The 16,731-nt window shown below is 43.7% G+C and overlaps 1 protein-coding gene across 3 annotated transcripts in view; it reads right to left on the reverse strand.

The window, feature by feature from the left end:
• TMEM255B (transmembrane protein 255B) overlaps positions 1–16,731 on the reverse strand; it is a 65,329-nt gene that overhangs the window by 5,153 nt on the left and 43,445 nt on the right. For 2 of the 3 annotated variants that reach the window (XM_065675766.1, XM_065675765.1), the window contains 3 exons: positions 11,879–11,959; positions 7,994–8,079; positions 3,801–3,960 (listed from right to left, as the gene is read on the reverse strand). In XM_065675766.1, coding sequence (XP_065531838.1) covers positions 3,801–3,960; positions 7,994–8,079; positions 11,879–11,959 — 327 coding nt within the window. The remainder of the gene's footprint in view (positions 1–3,800; positions 3,961–7,993; positions 8,080–11,878; positions 11,960–16,731) is intronic. The other variant, XM_065675767.1, reaches the window with a different exon arrangement.

Here is a 16,731-nt window from a genome sequence, read left to right on the forward strand (position 1 = left end):
CCAGTGTGAAACACAGATGCCTGTTTGGCATCTGCCACCAACTTGCTGGTTTGGGTGCTGCTGTCCTCGCAGGAACCTCTCTCAGCCCTCTTATGTTGTCTGCATTCACAGCAGCAATGCTTCAATTGCTAAGGATGAATGCTACAACAGTCCTAGAAGATGTCCCAGATCTGCTGATTAAAGTACCTTATTATCAGGCTATCTGGCCACAGCCTGGAGCCAGCAATGATTTGCGGGTATAGAAGCTGGTTAAGTGCTTTTATCAAGTGTACCAGTAATGACACTATGTTAAATCAGTCACATAAAATACAAGGGTAGGTGGAGGCATTTTAAACTGAAACACCACCCACATCAAAGAGATAAGGAGCTATGAACTGGCCAGAGAGTGCTGGCAGCGCTTTGAGCATGGGGAAGCCAGGCGGTGGCCAGAGGGGCTGAGCTGCTGCTCACTTTGTGCTGTGCTGTGCACTGCAGAGCAAGGCAGGTCATCTCACCGATCTGGCACAGCCCTGCCAAAGTGTTTATTTCTGAGCTACAACCACTTTTAATGTCAGACTGCACCTGCAGTTGCATGAGTGCTAAGACATGAACACATGGCATGTAGCTCAGCAATTAGGGGTTCATTTTGTTTACATTTTTTAGAGCAGGGATGAGGAGAGGGATAAGGGAATGATGTTTACTCTGTTTAGATTCCCTTGAGGACTCCGAGAAGGAGACAACTGAAAAAGCCAGCGACCTCCCTCCAGCACCATCAGTAGCTCTGACTGATGCAACCCTAAACCCAGGGCAGGCAGATTCCTTGGCAAGGTGTGTCAGGAGAACATCTACAAGTCATCAGATGAATACTGGGGCAGGGAAGCAGATTAACTCTTAGTACCAGTAAGTGGAGTTCCCCATGCATTTCTTTACCTCTGTCTTCTGTAAGAAATAATCATGGTGTTTTACCATTTTGGTTATTCCAAATGCATACTTCCATTTACATTATATGGTAATTGGCTTTTTATTAAAGGTAACTGCCTAGCCACCATTCTATACCCAAGCATACTGTAGATCTGAAATGGAGGGTACCATTGTAACCACTGCAGTTCCCCAGCAGATCACAGCAGGCAGCCCCACAAAGGAGACAGGGGCCACTGACAGCTGACACCCTGGGGACCAGGGGAGCCTGAAATGTTCCTCACTGAGCAAGCACAGCCCTGGCAGGCAGCATGGGGAGCGTGCCAGGGTCTGCAAGGAATTTGTCACAAGGATGAAAACCCGCAACAACCAAAACAACACTTCATTTTTTTTCTGTCCAGGAAATACGATGGGTTTAGAGGCAACAGCGCTGTTTTGCAAACTCTCCCCTTTGTAACATGTTTTGGCTGCCAACGTTCCCCCGAGATAAACATGATGGTTTTTTGTTTGACTGCTGAGCCTGGCCCTGTGTTTTCTGGAAGTCAACCTTGGAGTAATGCCCTGAGGCGTTTCAGAGTGGGCTTTGCAGCTCTCCCTGCAAAATGCCAGGGAGCATTTCTGTGGGAAGGCGACATCCCGAAAGAAGGAAAATCGTTCTCCCACATACTCTGAAGTTGTGGCTTTTTGTATTTTGGTCTCATGACCCTTTCCCTCTTCTGCTTAATGTTTTCTTGGTTCCTGTCTTCCCCCAAGCATTACTCCTTTAGTAACAAAAGCAAGCAGCAGATGAGCAAACCAGCTCTGGTAAGTCATTCACTTCAGATCCTGAAAAAGGACAGGCAGGAGGAAGGAGCAGTCATTGCATTTTGGATTGCTGCTTTCGTAAGGCTTCCACAAGCATAGCATGGCTCCTGTGCTAAGGTAACTGACACAAACTCATCTTTCCTTTAAGCTAGTGAGGGCTTTTTTTCTGCTCCCACTGCAGAGAAGACGTTAAACAGCTTATTCGGGTTAGGTTTTTGGCTGGAGCCCCACAGACGGTCCAGCAGATCCTTGAAGGAAGCTGCAAATCCAGTGTTGCTGCTATTTCCTTGCACAGCTTCATGCCACCCAGTCAGAGGACCCAGCCTGTGACCCAAGCTTTGACACTTAGCAGGGGAATGTGCAAGGTCATGGAGACCCCAGTTCTCCCAGGAATGTCTCTTTGGCTTGGTATCCCTGGCACAAGCAGTGCAGTGATGGCCTCTGGGCCAGAGGTGTGCCTAGGCTGGAGCTCACCCTGCTACAAACCATCAACCCAAATCCAACATAAGCCTCTCTTTGGGCAAGATAGATCAGACTCAGGTTGACTCTCTGCACCTTTTCCCATCTCAGGGGAGCACTATCAATTCCCTCAGGTGCCCTTGGTGGAGCTACTTGCACCCATCTGTTAGGCAGGGGAAAGTACTTAGCAGCACTGGAAAAGTGCAGTGCTGTACCAAGGATTTTGTATAGATGATGCCTGCCTTCCCCTCACCATGAAGCTGCCCTTCCCCATGTTTCCCACTGTGGTTGTTTCTGCTCCCCTTCTGCCATTGCTCCCCTCACAGGGAGGGGATGAATTAAGCTGGGAATGGTGCTTCCACTCCGGTACATCAGGCAGCCACAACTCCTCTCTGGTTTGCTCCAATTTGTTATCAACTCCTTGCAAGAGTCGCCTCACATAAAGAACAGTTCAGCTGCACATTTCTTACGTGTGGAGGCTCAGTGTGCTTGTTTGCCTTAAGCTAGAGAGCAAACATTTTGCGACTCTTAAAAAAGGTGAATTTCAAGTAATACATAGGGCCCTGCTCTGTAGTTTTAAGCACCCAACGCATTGTAGATAGCATGGACATGCTTGCTAAAGGACACCGGGTGGTCAGAGCAGAGCCTTGGCTCACTGGCTGCCAGCTCTGAGCACCTCCCTCTTTCTAGTTTGCCCCCCCAGTGTACATCTCACCCATTTCTCTTGCTTTCTCTTTCCTGCTCCATCCCCCTCTTCTTTTCTTTCACCTGTCTTTATGTTCCCCCTGGAGTAGTTACCAGAAATACTATGGATCTAAGATGACCTGTGCTGCTTTCACCCCTCCCTTTGGCTCCTGCATTTCACGCCCATCCCCATGCCTCTGCCCGTTTAGTTTGGAAGCTCTTTGAGCAGGGACCATCTACTCTTCCAAGTGCCTAGTAAATCATGAGATTCTTGGTTGGTCTTTAGGCACTGCTTTAGCAAACATGACTACTGACATTGATAATCCCAAGAACAGGTACTTTCACTGTTTTAACATATCAGGAAATCTAGGCAGATGAGTCAGTGTATTACAGAATCCCTCTCAGCACACAGCCTCTTCTGAATGCAGTGGTGCACAGCAGCTAGTAAGGTGCTGGTGTACCACAGGAAGCAGTTAGAAAGTGCCATTCTTTAGGTTAATGTGACCTAAATATGACTGTTTAAATAAGAACTTGAGTGGTACTTGAGAGTTAATCCCCATTCTTAGGAAAAGAACTACATGAGGTTAAATAGTCACACCTAGGACTTGAGTTTCACGTGTCAGCTACAGACTTGTATCCTCAAATTCTGTGCTGGCCCATATAGTCAGCTCTGAATTAAAAGGAAAAATAGATGCTGTTAAGCGCATCGCCGGCATCTGTTCACACAGACACCTGTCTTTTCTCTTCCATTCCTGTATTTGACCAGGCTTGACCTACTTAGCTGTGAGCAGCCAGCAACAGCTTAGCCTAAAGATGTTACTCCAGGATCCCAGATCACACAGGAAGCATGTTTAAAGTGCTTCCTTTGTGCAGTTACACTTCCTTGGTTTTAACCCATTTGATAACATCAATGAGCACATAAGTCCCCACATAAGGCAAAAGACTATGGGCCTTACCATGTCTTTAAATGCCCCAAGAATGGCTGCCGTAATAATCCCCAGGAACAACCCGATGATGTTTAGGACTGTGGAGGACCACAGCAGCCTGTACAGGTGAATCACGTCCTGGCAGCTGCTCACACCGAGAAATTCATAGTAGCTGGAGGACTGCTCTGAACTGAAAGGGAATACAGACATCATTGCAGTGGGAATGGTTTTGATGTAATGCAGAACACCAGAGGATCTGAATCTCTCCTGCTTACTTTGGTGGAGTAGCTCATCCATGCTCCCACGAAATACTGCTCAGATGAACTGGAGAAAGCTCTACTGTAGACAAAAATTGGCTCTACTAATGCCAGCATTAAACGTAGTCCAACTAATACCAACGCTAGCTTGGCTGATCGATGTGATGTACCAGCAGGGACTCTTTTTTTTGCTTAGGGTCTCTGAACAGAAGCACAGTCTTGGTGTATGGATGCTGCCCTTGCCATTTAGCTACCAGCTAAAGCATGCTTAGCGTTGCCTTTTTTCCCCAGCTCACCTGGAAATTTGCTGGCCTATCTGAAACTGAGGAAGGCAAGTTGCTTAAGCATTCATTCAACCACAGCAAGGAGATTTTGCCAGCTGGCTACCTTTGTTTATTGTGTCTGTGGTTCCAAATTAACAGATGCAATATGGTACAGTATAAAGATGTGCACTTACACTGTGAATTGTACTATCCAGAAATCTTTCTTGCTTATATTTCTACACTGCACCAGTTACTGTAAATCAGGCATGTTGTGAAGTTAATCCTCACTGTCTTGACGAAAGTCAGAAGTATCCTACTGCAAAATTTGAAACCACAGTTTCCTGCAGCTCTTTCCAGTACTTGCCTTAATGCTATCCCACTAATGGGCTCCTAGAGCAGCCATCTGAGTTGGAAAGATTTTTTAAATGCCAAGTTTTCGCACTGTTAGGAACTTGACATCAGATCATGGGGAAAACAGAAGTGAGCAGCTCGTGCTCACTCTTCCGTTCCTCCACAGTGCATGGGGCAGCAGAGGAGATGGTGGTTAGGGAAAGCTCTGTAGAGGAAGGCAGCAGGTAGAGGAACATTTCTGGGAAGAACCAAGCCAAACACAGTAGTTCCTGGAAATGTCAAATCAATTGTTCTGGGGCATGGTTCGGGCATGGTGAATCCCTAAAGTTGAATTCACTTAAGCCCTATGATGAGTCGACCTTAACTAAATGGGCTCATCATGAAGCCTGTAGCTTCAGCTGCTATGAGTTTGAGGAAATCTGACTTGTGATCCTGGCTGTGTACTGATCTGTTGCATGGGTGACACCAAGTCACTTTGTCTGACTGTGTCTCCTCCTACTTCTCTCTAGCTGTCCTATGAACTGGAATTGCCAGGACTGTGGAGCAGTGTGACTGCTTCTTTACTCTGGATTTGTCTATGCCAGTGCCATAAGATCTTGCTGCTCACTGTGGATTGCTATTCTGCCTCTCTACTCTGCTCTTATGAGACCTCACCTGGAGTACTGTGTGCAGTTCTGGTGTCCTCAACATAAAAAGGACATGGAACTGCTGGAACAAGTCCAGAGGAGGGCCACGAGGATGATCAGGGGACTGGAGCACCTCCCATATGAAGACAGGCTGAGAAAGTTGGGGCTGTTCAGCCTGGAGAAGAGAAGGCTGCGTGGAGACCTCATAGCAGCCTTCCAGTACCTGAAGGGGGCCTATAGGGATGCTGGGGAAGGACTCTTCATTAGGGACTGTAGTGACAGGACAAGGGGTAATGGGTTAAAACTTAAACAGTGGAAGTTTAGATTGGATATAAGGAGGAAGTTCTTTACTGTGAAGGTGGTGAGGCACTGGAATGGGTTGCCCAGGGAGGTTGTGAATGCTCCATCCCTGGCAGTATTCAAGGCCAGGTCGGACATAGCCTTGGGTGAAACGGTTTAGTGTGAGGTGTCCCTGCCCATGGCAGGGGGGTTGGAACTAGATGATCTTAAGATCCTTTCCAACCCCAACTATTCTATGATTCTAACTGTTCTATGATTCTATTATTACAGCAGTGCTCAGTCTCTGGTGTTTCAGACAAACCCAATGTGCTAGAAAAATGGCACTAAGAACTTCCACTGGAAGAGGAGCATTCCTGATGTCCCCTTCTTACCTTATGTTTTAAGCAACAGAGTTTCAGTCACTTTATTTGATAACTGAATGCTTTCACCCCTTTAAGACCCCTGTTCTTTTCTGTATTGGGATGGGCTTTTCAGTTCAGTGTTAACATGCAGCAGTTAGTTGTGTACCATGGAAGAAAGCATTCTTAGTGTGTCCTGGGTTCAGCAGTAGCAGTCATTTTTCTCCTTCTTAGTAGCTGGTGCAGTGCTGTGTTTTTGACTTTCAGCCTGGGAACAGTGCTGATAACACCGATGTTTTCAGTTGTTGCTCAGTAATGTTTACTCTGACCAAGGACTTTGTGAGTCGCATGCTCTGCCAGGGAGGAGGGGAAGCCAGGAGGAAGCAGAGACAGGACACCTGACCCAAACTAGCCAGAGAGGTATTCCACCACATCATGCTCAGTACATAAACTGGGGCAGTTACCCAAAAGGGTTAGATCACTGCTCGGGTTGGGCTGGGTATTGGTTGGCGGCTGGTGAGCAGTTGTATTCTCTTCCCTTGTTATTTCCCTTATCATTATTATTGGTGGCAGCAGCAGTGATTTGTGTTACACCTTAGTTACTGGGCTGTTCTTATCTCAACCTGTAGGAGTTACATTCTTTCGATTCTCCTCCACATCCCTCTGGGAGCAGGGGGGAGGAAAGGGGGGAAGTAAGCGAGCGGGCTGCCTGGCAACTGGGCTTAAACCACAGCACAGTGTAAACATACTGCATTGCAACTATGATATTCCATCATTTGTCTATCACAGAAAAGGTACCAATGTTGTACATACTCTACCTTTCCCATTTCATTTGTTTTGTATACCTCCATCATGCCCAGATTTAACACTTCCTACACAAGCAAAAGACTCTAACATTCATAGTGGGTTTTAATCCATTCAGTAGTCCGGCACTCACTATGTCGCTTATGTACATGAGACATACACATGCATAGATGACTTCCCTCTTGTACCAAATTTCATTGTGCTTCTCTAGTTGAGGCAGGCCTTGTGTGGAAGCCTCACTGTGCCAGCCTTATTGCCCTACACTTAAAATGTTCATGGCTGGCAGCATGCCAGCCAAGACTTACAGGGGACAGGGCTTATTCAGGGCTACTAGAATGTGAAAAGGAGACAAAACCAGAACAAAATAGGAGATGTAGGAAGGAAGGTGAGAAATACATAGAAGGAAAGAAAGAAGAGTGGCTGTGGGTGAACTGTAGAGGGTTGCAGAGGTTGCATGAGAATGCATGGTAAGATGACACTGAGGTGCCCAGAGGATGAGTCAGGCAACTCTAGGAAATTCTCTTCAGTTTCTTGTCTATGGCTGCTTGCAGTTGAAATTTCTATGTTCCAGGTGGCCAGTCAGTTGTGCGAGTTCATTTCATCTGTCTTCCACATCATAAACCTTTGTTGTGATGTAGTTTTTCCTTACCACCTCTTTTACTCCTGTTAAGTCACTGCTTGGCAGCCCCGTGCTAACCTTCACCTGATCTTCATAAGCATGTCCAGACATTTCCTTCCTTATCTTCTGACAGGTCATGCTTTGGCAATGATGAAATCAAATGAACAGATTCAGAAAACACAAGACCCTCTCTATCTAACCTATGATAATTTAGCAAAATCCCATGCCTACAGAGCTAACAGAAGAGCTCTCCACATACCTACAACATGGTCTCTGCTTATGGACACCTATGTTTCTATCTTTTTCCCCCAGTTTGGATGGGGAAAAAGAAAAAAAAAATTCATTAAATCTAATGGGGAAATTGCATTGTATGATCAACAGTAAATCTTGACAGGGCTATGACTAAATGGTCGATTTTGATCACACAGCAAAGAGCTTATGGACATATTTAAAGAAAAAGAAACGGAAATAACGCCCACACTAATACTCAACTGCTGACTTCTCCTCTGCTGGCATCAGGACCTCAGTCTCAGAGGAACTGGATTGCTCAGCATACAAGCCCCTTGTGTTGCTTCTCCAGCCCTAAGGGCACCCGCCACAATCACTTAAGAGGGACAAACAATCACGGATTTTTCAGAGGCGATTGTCTGCACACAGATACTTACTTCTCACAGTTGTACAGGTCACAGCAGTAGCACGTATTACTCTTTACTTTCAGCTGGCACCTGCTGTTTAAGGTATAACACGTCACCTGCCAAAAGAAAAGAGACTGACTTTTATCCTCAGTGTTTCAATATTATGTGAATCAAGCTCCTGACCACACAGAAGCAGCTACTGTAGTGTCAGCTGTGCTGTAGCTGCAGTCCTGTTGTGTAGGCAGATCCTGAGATTCCAAAATCCATGACAGCAGGGCAGAAGGACCTCCCTGAGCTCCCAGAAGTTTCGTCTGGGACATCAGCCCAGGCATTTGCACCATGGAGCCCAGAGGGTCCAGCAACAATCTGCAGCCAGGGCTGCCAGAGTTCTCAAACCCTTTGCTGCACTGCATGGTGCTGTTTTGCTGAGCGCCAGGGTCTGCAGCTGTGAGATACAGATCCCTTTTGGCAGTGACACAGAGACCATGGGTCTTGGGAGGTACAGCAAAGCAAGCTACTGAAGTGGGCAAGAGTGCCACTCCATTATGGCAAAGAAATGGCCAATTTATCTGAACAGCTCCCAGTAAGTGGGAGCTCTGTCCTTTCAGTAGAAAAAGGAAAGAATTAGGAACAACAGTAAGAACAGTCTTCAAATCCATAAACAAAACTGCTTAGAAAAGATCTGAGCACTTCATACCATTTACTGTAGGCTCTTGAGCAGAAAACTGAAAAGGTGTATTTGTGTGAGCAGGAATTGCAGGGATGGACAGATGTTAGAACAATAAAGGCAGGCACAGGTAGCCTGCTCTCCATCCAGACAAGAAATCATTTTAATGACTGCTTAAGTATGGTAAGCATTAATAAATTTTGTTTTGCACTCCAGACTAACTGAAATATTTTATGTGTAAACTTTTTTTTTATTCCATGATGTTTTTAGCTTATTGACTTTGAAATCCTGGAAAACTGCCATGTTTTAAAAGGTACCAGGTCAGAAAAGATATTCTTCCTATAGTTTTTATTTTGATAGAAAAAATGTACTTTAACCACTAAGAAGTATTTTGTTTGTAAAATGCAAGTAAAATGTATTATTGGATGGAAAATTCCCTGTAATGAAAAAGTAAAAGAAGCATGCTTACAAATACATGCCCACTTCTGAAAAGCTTCTGTCAGACTGTTCTGCTTAGCCATGAACATGAACTGCCACTGTTGATGAATCTGCTCCTCATGTGTTTGCTCCCAACAAAAGAAAAGCCTTAAACACATACACTCAGCACCAAAGAAAGCTCATCTTGTAGCTTGTCTCGTACTTGCCACAGTTGTCCTTAGCAGAATTTGCTTGAGCAGTGTAAGTCGGGTGACAAAGCTAAAGTCAAAATGATGCCTTTGGATTGCTTTGCTGCCCAGGGCAGGGCTGTGGTTAGTGTGGTTAGTGTCTCATACAAATGAGCTCTTCTAACTCAAAATGGAAGTTTGGTTATACAAGGATGGTCTCAGTCTAGGTTGCAGTCTGGAAATGGAGCTTATGGCTTGGTACAGACCTACTGCACTTGTCACAAGAATATCTCACCCTGAGGTAGGACCTTGTTTCATCAGCCTTGTTCTGTTGTGTCTGAACTTACTGGGGCTTCACATGAGGGCTTGTCAGACTGAAGTCACATTCATCCACAGCTGTCCTCAGCCTGAGCTGCAACTTACTGCAGAAGAGGAGTATCTACCATCAACGACAGGGTAGGCTTACTCAAGATCCTGCTCAGAAGTGACTGAAACATCACACCTGGCTCCCTCTCGAAGCAGTTTGAAAACTAATCCTGGAGCAGAGTGTAGCAATGCATTTGCTAGCAGAGCTATTTTGTTGGAATGCCCTGGTGGTTTTGGATTGAGGGGAACTTAAGACTTCGGTTTTGACCCACTGTATGCGGTCAAATTGGCCTAGGACTTGTATAGTTAAAATACCCTTTTCCCATTACATATGCATTATTGAGAGTAGGGGGCTTCATAAGATGGAGTGGGCTGCTAAGGTTTATTCTGATGTATGTCTTTGGGGACCACTTCTGATAGGAAATCAAAGTAGTTTTCCCTCTCTGAGCATTTAGAAGGCCAGTTTGCTCCTTTATACTGTAGAAGGCTAGAAGTACGAAAGACAGAGAATGGCAAGACCTTACACATAGTTTTTGCTTGCTTCTGGGTTACAAGACATGCTATTTTATTGGCCAAAGAAGTTACTGTAGTTGTCTATTTTTATCACTGCACTCTTAAAACATGCAAAGAGCAAGACACTCCTTTTTAGGAGAACAGTGAATAAACCAAAATAAACAAACTACTGTGTGGTGTGCACAAGGGTGGTGGAAACAGGCCATCTGTGGGTATTGTGCATGTCAAGACCTATTATTTCATTTTAGTGACCAGTCACTTAGCTTTTACATATTCTGGCTGTTTGTGGCTGTTCTTGCCTGTCTATCCTCTCAGCACCAACTGAAGAGATGTTCTTACCTTGCTAGAAAATCAAATTCTTTCTGCTTTGAGGAAACTGAAGAACCAACACAGGCAAACTACATGAACTGGGGGCCACTCACAGGCTACAGATGGCAATTCAAAGGAAACCTGCACTCAGTAAACAATCTGCCTTCCTAATTAGGTGTTTGCCTGGCATGAAGAGCATGCCCCCTGCTCACTAGCTGGCTAACTTTGGAAAAGCAAAATCCAAGTTCAAATGCCACAGATCATTAATTCTGAATTAGCCCATGCTGAGTCTAGATCAGCAGACAACCAGACAAGAATGTTATTGCAAACTAACGACACTTTTAACAGACATGGGGGTTTTGCCAGAATAGAGCAGTGAGCTGTGGGTGCCCCATTTTCAGACATACCCAGAATCTGCAGAGCTGGGGAAACCTGTCTGGCCAGAACCCCAAGGCTGGGGTCATCTGCAGGGAGTCATGTGTGGTCAGTGTGATGCCAGCTACACACTTATTACAGGAATCAGAAGCATTTCTCAGGCCATGTCTGTATGCGCAGGCACACTTTAGAAGAGATTACAGGAAAGGGTGTTGCTGCACATTGTGAGTTTGTCTGGATAGGTAAGGAGGTCAGTGAAATATTTTTCTCATACATTTTCTGGAATCAACAATGGGGTGTCCCAGCAGCAAGACTTAAGGAGTATTAGCTTCTTAACCTGGTAATATACTTTGCTAAGCTGCCTAGAATTATTAATGGTAACATTCCCCATACACTTTTTCTTAGGCAGGGGAGGAATGGTGATGAAGGACATTTGGCTTCCTGTAAGTTATACCACTGTGTAGTTGTTCTCAGTCCTGCCCTACTTGATTTTCTTTACACTCCCACCAATTTACCACAATAATAAAATGAAATATAGCAAAAGAAACTAAATCTGGACTTCTCAGGAGGCTAGCCACTTGGGTATGGGCTGTTTTCTGACCATGTTAATGTTATTGATATAATAATAAAAAAGCTGCATTCACACTGCTGACATTCTTGGCCTGTGCTGGATAAATACAGAAAAGATCTGAAGTCTTCTGGACCGTGCAAATGGATTCATTTAGATATTTCCTATTCCACTCGAAGGCTACAAAAATATCCTTGGAGAAAGATGCCAGTGTGACAGACGCATCCCAGACAGTATAGATGGACTAGGAAATTCATTCCAGTCCCAGAGTAATGTACTGGATAGAAACACTGATGATGAGTCAAAACCCCAGTGATTGTAATGACTTGTAATCCTCAGAGGCTTGGACAAGTGTGGAGTCACTTGTGGGAGAAAAAACAGTAAAACCTGTAGGGTTTCTATCAGCCCTTGACCTAAATGCACAGACACACAGACATGCTCTCAAACACCTGCGTCCCTCCTCCCCTCAAAGCACAACAGAAACGAACATGTGATGAGGTGAATTTGTTTACCTCTGTCTGGTAGGCATCATATAGGAATCCTATTCCACTTGAATAAAACTGGCACCTTTTGTTATACAAAGGTCTGGGTTCCTGTAAAGAGAAAAATAGCCAAAAACATATTCAGTCTAGAGGAAGTGTGAAGGCACCATGTCCCATGTCTCCATGCCAGATGCTTACAGTGCTGTGGAGCTGCAGGCAATGCAGACACTTGGATAAGTAGCAAACACACCCCCAACATTGGCTTTCTTTCCAGAATGGCTCCCCTCAGGGTTTCTTTCCTCACTCTGCATGTGAGTACCATTTATTTTTCTCTGTACCAGTCACCTCTTTTAAGAAGACATCACCCCTGGCATTTAACCACTTCCTTGCTTGATGTCAAATAGTACTGCTCTATGAGAACGGTCCAGTTGCTCTTTTTGCTGGTACAGTTTCTTACCTAATGCAAGGAATTACTTTGGGTCTTTATTTTTAAAGTATATCAACAATGCCCATACTGAAAACAAAGTAAAATTGCTAATTCTTTAAGGCATTCCACCTACATACATACAATTCAACTCCTCAAATCAAAACAAAGAATAATGAAGAAATGAACACATAAGGAGGAAGTTTTTGCCTTATTTTCCATTTATGCTTATTGCAAAAGATGCATTCACTGCTCATATTTCATATTTTGCTTGTAACAGTTCCCACAAGCTGATATAAAAGAACATAATGAAATCTCCTTGTCCAGATGGAAGATGTATGTTTCTGAACATGGCAAATGGCCACTTTGAAGGCTAGAGGGTGCACATCTCAGTCAGTTTCAGGATTAGACCATATTTGACAACTGAAGAGTGCTCTGTGATCAGATGTCTACTCCAAAGCAAAGTGTGGGAATGACTTATGTTGGGAAAAAAATAAAAGTTTTTTTTTGTCTTTCTGTCACTTATCTAGTCCTGATCTGTGCTTTCAAAATCACTGAGGTGCTCCCCTATATATCGTCAGTCAGATCACTTCCAAGAGAGAAGATGGAACCCACTATTTGTCATCCCCTCTTACCATGCTAACTTACAAGCAAAAGACTACTTAAGTTGTTAGCAGAGATCCGTGCTGATTAACTTTCACTGCATTTTAAAGCTTTATGACCCACCCAGAAACTGCAGAAAGGTCTGCACTGCTTAAGACCACTTCTGAGTATTCTATGCTTGTTGGATAATGAAGTGTGAACTGTATAAATCTGCTGACCCAAAATACATAATCAGTTAAAATGCAGAGCTATGCCGGAAAGCAGACAGGTCAATGAATAAGGCTCATCCATCAGTTTGTTTGCCTTTCTGATTACTCTGGCAAACCCAAGCAAGTTTGGACACCAACTCCCAAGGGTTAGAGAAAGGTTAGCTTGCTGCATCCAAAAATATTTATATTACACAAGTGTAAAAAGTCTTCAGTATTTTTTTTCTTTAGAGGAAAAGCAAACACCATACAAACAGCATGCCATGTCCTGAACTAGGACAACATTCTTCCATAGGCCTGGGAAAGCATTCGCCTTTAGTCATAATTTCCAGGGACATATCTGGTTGAGAGGACTAACAGGACTGTAGTTCCTCTGCTAACCCAGGGAGCACAGTATCAGTCAAAGGTGCTCTCCTTTCACAGAGCATCGTATTCCAACCTTGGTTTCCTCTGTTGCATGGGGATGAAATGAGAGAGAAGGGGAGTGATGAGTAAAAGTGGCTTTTTCTGCCATGAGAAGCAAGTCCATGAAAAACTTCCGTCCATTGTATTCACAACAATAACAAGTTTCAGATATGGGAGGATCCTGGAAGGGGTCAATGCTCAAGTGCATGGAGCTCAAGTGGTGCTCTCAATCCTGCTGGTGATGAGAAATGGCTTGAGGACTGGGCAGATCCAGTGGATTAAGAAGTGGCTGTGCATCTGGTGTCAGCCACAGGAATTTGGCTTTTATGACAATATCTTTCATGATCAAGGACTTCTTGGAAGACATAGGATTCACCTGATTGATCAGGGGAATAACATTTTTGCCTGCAGTCTAGTCAGTTTGCAACAGGAGCTTTAACTTAGGATCAACAAGGTGGGAGATGAAGAACAACAATCAAGTGAGGAAGTAGCTGACCAACGAGATAAGTGAAGTGAACAGGGTGATGTGGCCAAAATAAATCTCATAATCAACATAACAGGCTGCATAGAGCCCACTTCAAATGTATACACATGAATAAGGAAGCACTGACAGGACAGCGCAAGGAAAGCTCTCATCCCTTTTCTAGGACGCTTAGCACTCTTTGAAGTATCTGTACGCTAACACACAGCAGTTAGTTTGAGGTTCTGTGTGCAGTCACAAGGCAATGATCTAACTGGGATCACAGAAACATGGTAAGATAGCTCACAGGACTGGAGTGCTGCTATGGATGGACACAGGCTTTTTAGGAAGGACAAGAAAGGAGAGTTGCTCTTTATGAAAAAAAACAGCAAGAACACATGGAGATCTGCTTAGGGACAGATCAGAAGACAGCTGAGAGCTTATATGTCAGTATTAGAGGCCAGACCAGGATGGGCAATGCTGTGGTGGGTGTCTGCTATAGACTGCCCAATCATGAAAAAGTAAGTGAGGCTCCTTTAGACAGCTGGAGACTCTGCTCATGCAGAGTACTTTAACTACCAAAAAGTAGTAAAGGACTTTACCCCAGCGTCTGAGTGAAGCACAATGTATCTGCTGGAGGGACAACACGGCAGGACTCAAGCAATCCATGAGGGTTCTGCAGGGCATTAACAACCACTTCCTAACATGGGCGATGAAGGAGCTGATGAGGAGAGAGGAGCTCTGCTGGACCTCATATGTATGAACAGGAAGGATTGCTCAGAGATGTTTCAGGGGCATCCTTGCCCCCAAGAATGACATGCTGGAGTTCAGAATATGGAGAGGAGGGAGCAGGGAAAAAAGCAGAATTCCAGCCCTGGACTTCAGGAAAGGAGACTTTGGCCTATTCAGTGATCTGCTTGGAAGAATCCCATGGGATAGTCCTGAAAAGCATCAAGGTCCAGAAGAGCTGGTTGATATTCAAGGATTACCTTCTCCAAACTTGAGAACAGTTCATCCCAGCTAACAGGACACCGATCAAAGGCAGACGAACGCCTGCAGCGATGAACAAGGAGTTCCTGATATAACTCAGACATAAAAAGGAAGTCCCCACAGCAGATAAATGAATGATGATTGAGTGCATAAAAATAACCAAAATTAGATAACATCAACTTTATCCAGGCACCCACAGAACTCAAAACCTAAAGCACGCAGCTTTCAAGTAGAGGTACACTGGGGATGCCGAAAGGTTGCCTTGGTAAAAGCTTCCATTTGAATTAGATTTTAATGCCACAGAAGTGCTGTGGTCTGTCTGTCTAAGGTGTTTATATGAATAAAGTACGAGAGAGACATTAAAAAGTGTTTTAAAATTATCCAACAGAAAGTCATACTGCATTAATGCCCATTGGATTTCATAGGCCTCTCTAATAACTAAGGCAAATGAGACATACTTCAAAGGTATAAAAGTATTCCTGACAGACTGTTCATTACAATACTTTATATTTTCACATTGCTCACTGCAGACTGTGTATGAATATAGGAAACCTACATGTCTTTGATTCTACTTGATTCTACAGGTTAAAGCAATACTGGTAGAGACAGAGCTAATTTAAATACAACATATGTAAGTATATATATTTCATCCATTAAGAGTTGCTTTATAGCAACAATGTTCTGTTTAACTAATTTGATATCCTTTGATATCAGGAACTTCCTCAAACATTCTTATTGGAACAGAGCTATGCAATACCTCTCACTACACTACTAATGTTATAGTAATATATTAATATAGAAAAAATGATGCATTCCTCTTCTCTGCTTCTTTGAGAAACTCTCTTTAACTGGAAACAGGCCAGCGGTAAGGATCTGTTGATTAGAGCTCTGTTGATATATGAAGAGGACAAACACGAGCAGGCTGGCAAAACAGGGAGAATTCTGTATAAAAAAGTAGTTGCATGCTTGGGTTTCTTTAATAGTGTAAAGGAAAAATGGATGAGTTTTATTCAACCCTTCTCAGCACTAGAAAAGATGATTTCTTACATATTTACTTATGAGACTGTGTGAATAATGGGCAGATACAGTCACATTGCCATCAGTTTAAGTTTAGAAATTCTTCAGAGGTGTCAAAAAGAAACCTGGACACCCAGTAATTCTTTTTAATTTCAGTCAAATCAGAATGGCTCAGCCTTGAACCCAGCAGAGTAAACCATAGCTCTCCCTGTTCTTCCAATTTTGATGTTGTCCTTGAGTATATACTAGAACCTGGGAGTGATGAACAGGCAGTTAAGAGGGAAGGCTTTATGCCAAGGAAGAGAAGATTTGGTTCAAATACAGAGAGTTTTGGTTTGTTTGGTTGCTTTATTTTAAGAGCATACAATAAAAACCCCACATTCTCTTTGATGGTGGGAGCATTGCAATACATCATTTGTGTAAGGAGAGTATTGTTTCAACAGTATCTGTGGTGGATTTGGTACAATGTCTGTGGGGAGGAGGTTGTATGGCTCTTTCTTAACTGGGCTATGGAAAGTAGATTTGCCTATTCCAGTTTCTGTTTCCTTGGAGAACACATATATTTGGGATAACATAGAGAAAATTCCATCTCCGTTATGTGTTAAGTCCACTTTCTGAAAACTGAAATGTACCATAACTTGTATTGACTGAAATTTATGCTATACTTTACAGACACAAAACATGGCTAATAATTTATTGAAATAATTATACAGGAGTGCTATTTTTTTCCAATTACAGTATTTATTTAGTCTTAGCTTCCATGACTGCAATGATAGAA

This window comes from Lathamus discolor, chromosome 4 (genome assembly GCF_037157495.1).
Source record: "Lathamus discolor isolate bLatDis1 chromosome 4, bLatDis1.hap1, whole genome shotgun sequence".
Taxonomy (NCBI): Eukaryota; Metazoa; Chordata; class Aves; order Psittaciformes; family Psittacidae; genus Lathamus; species Lathamus discolor.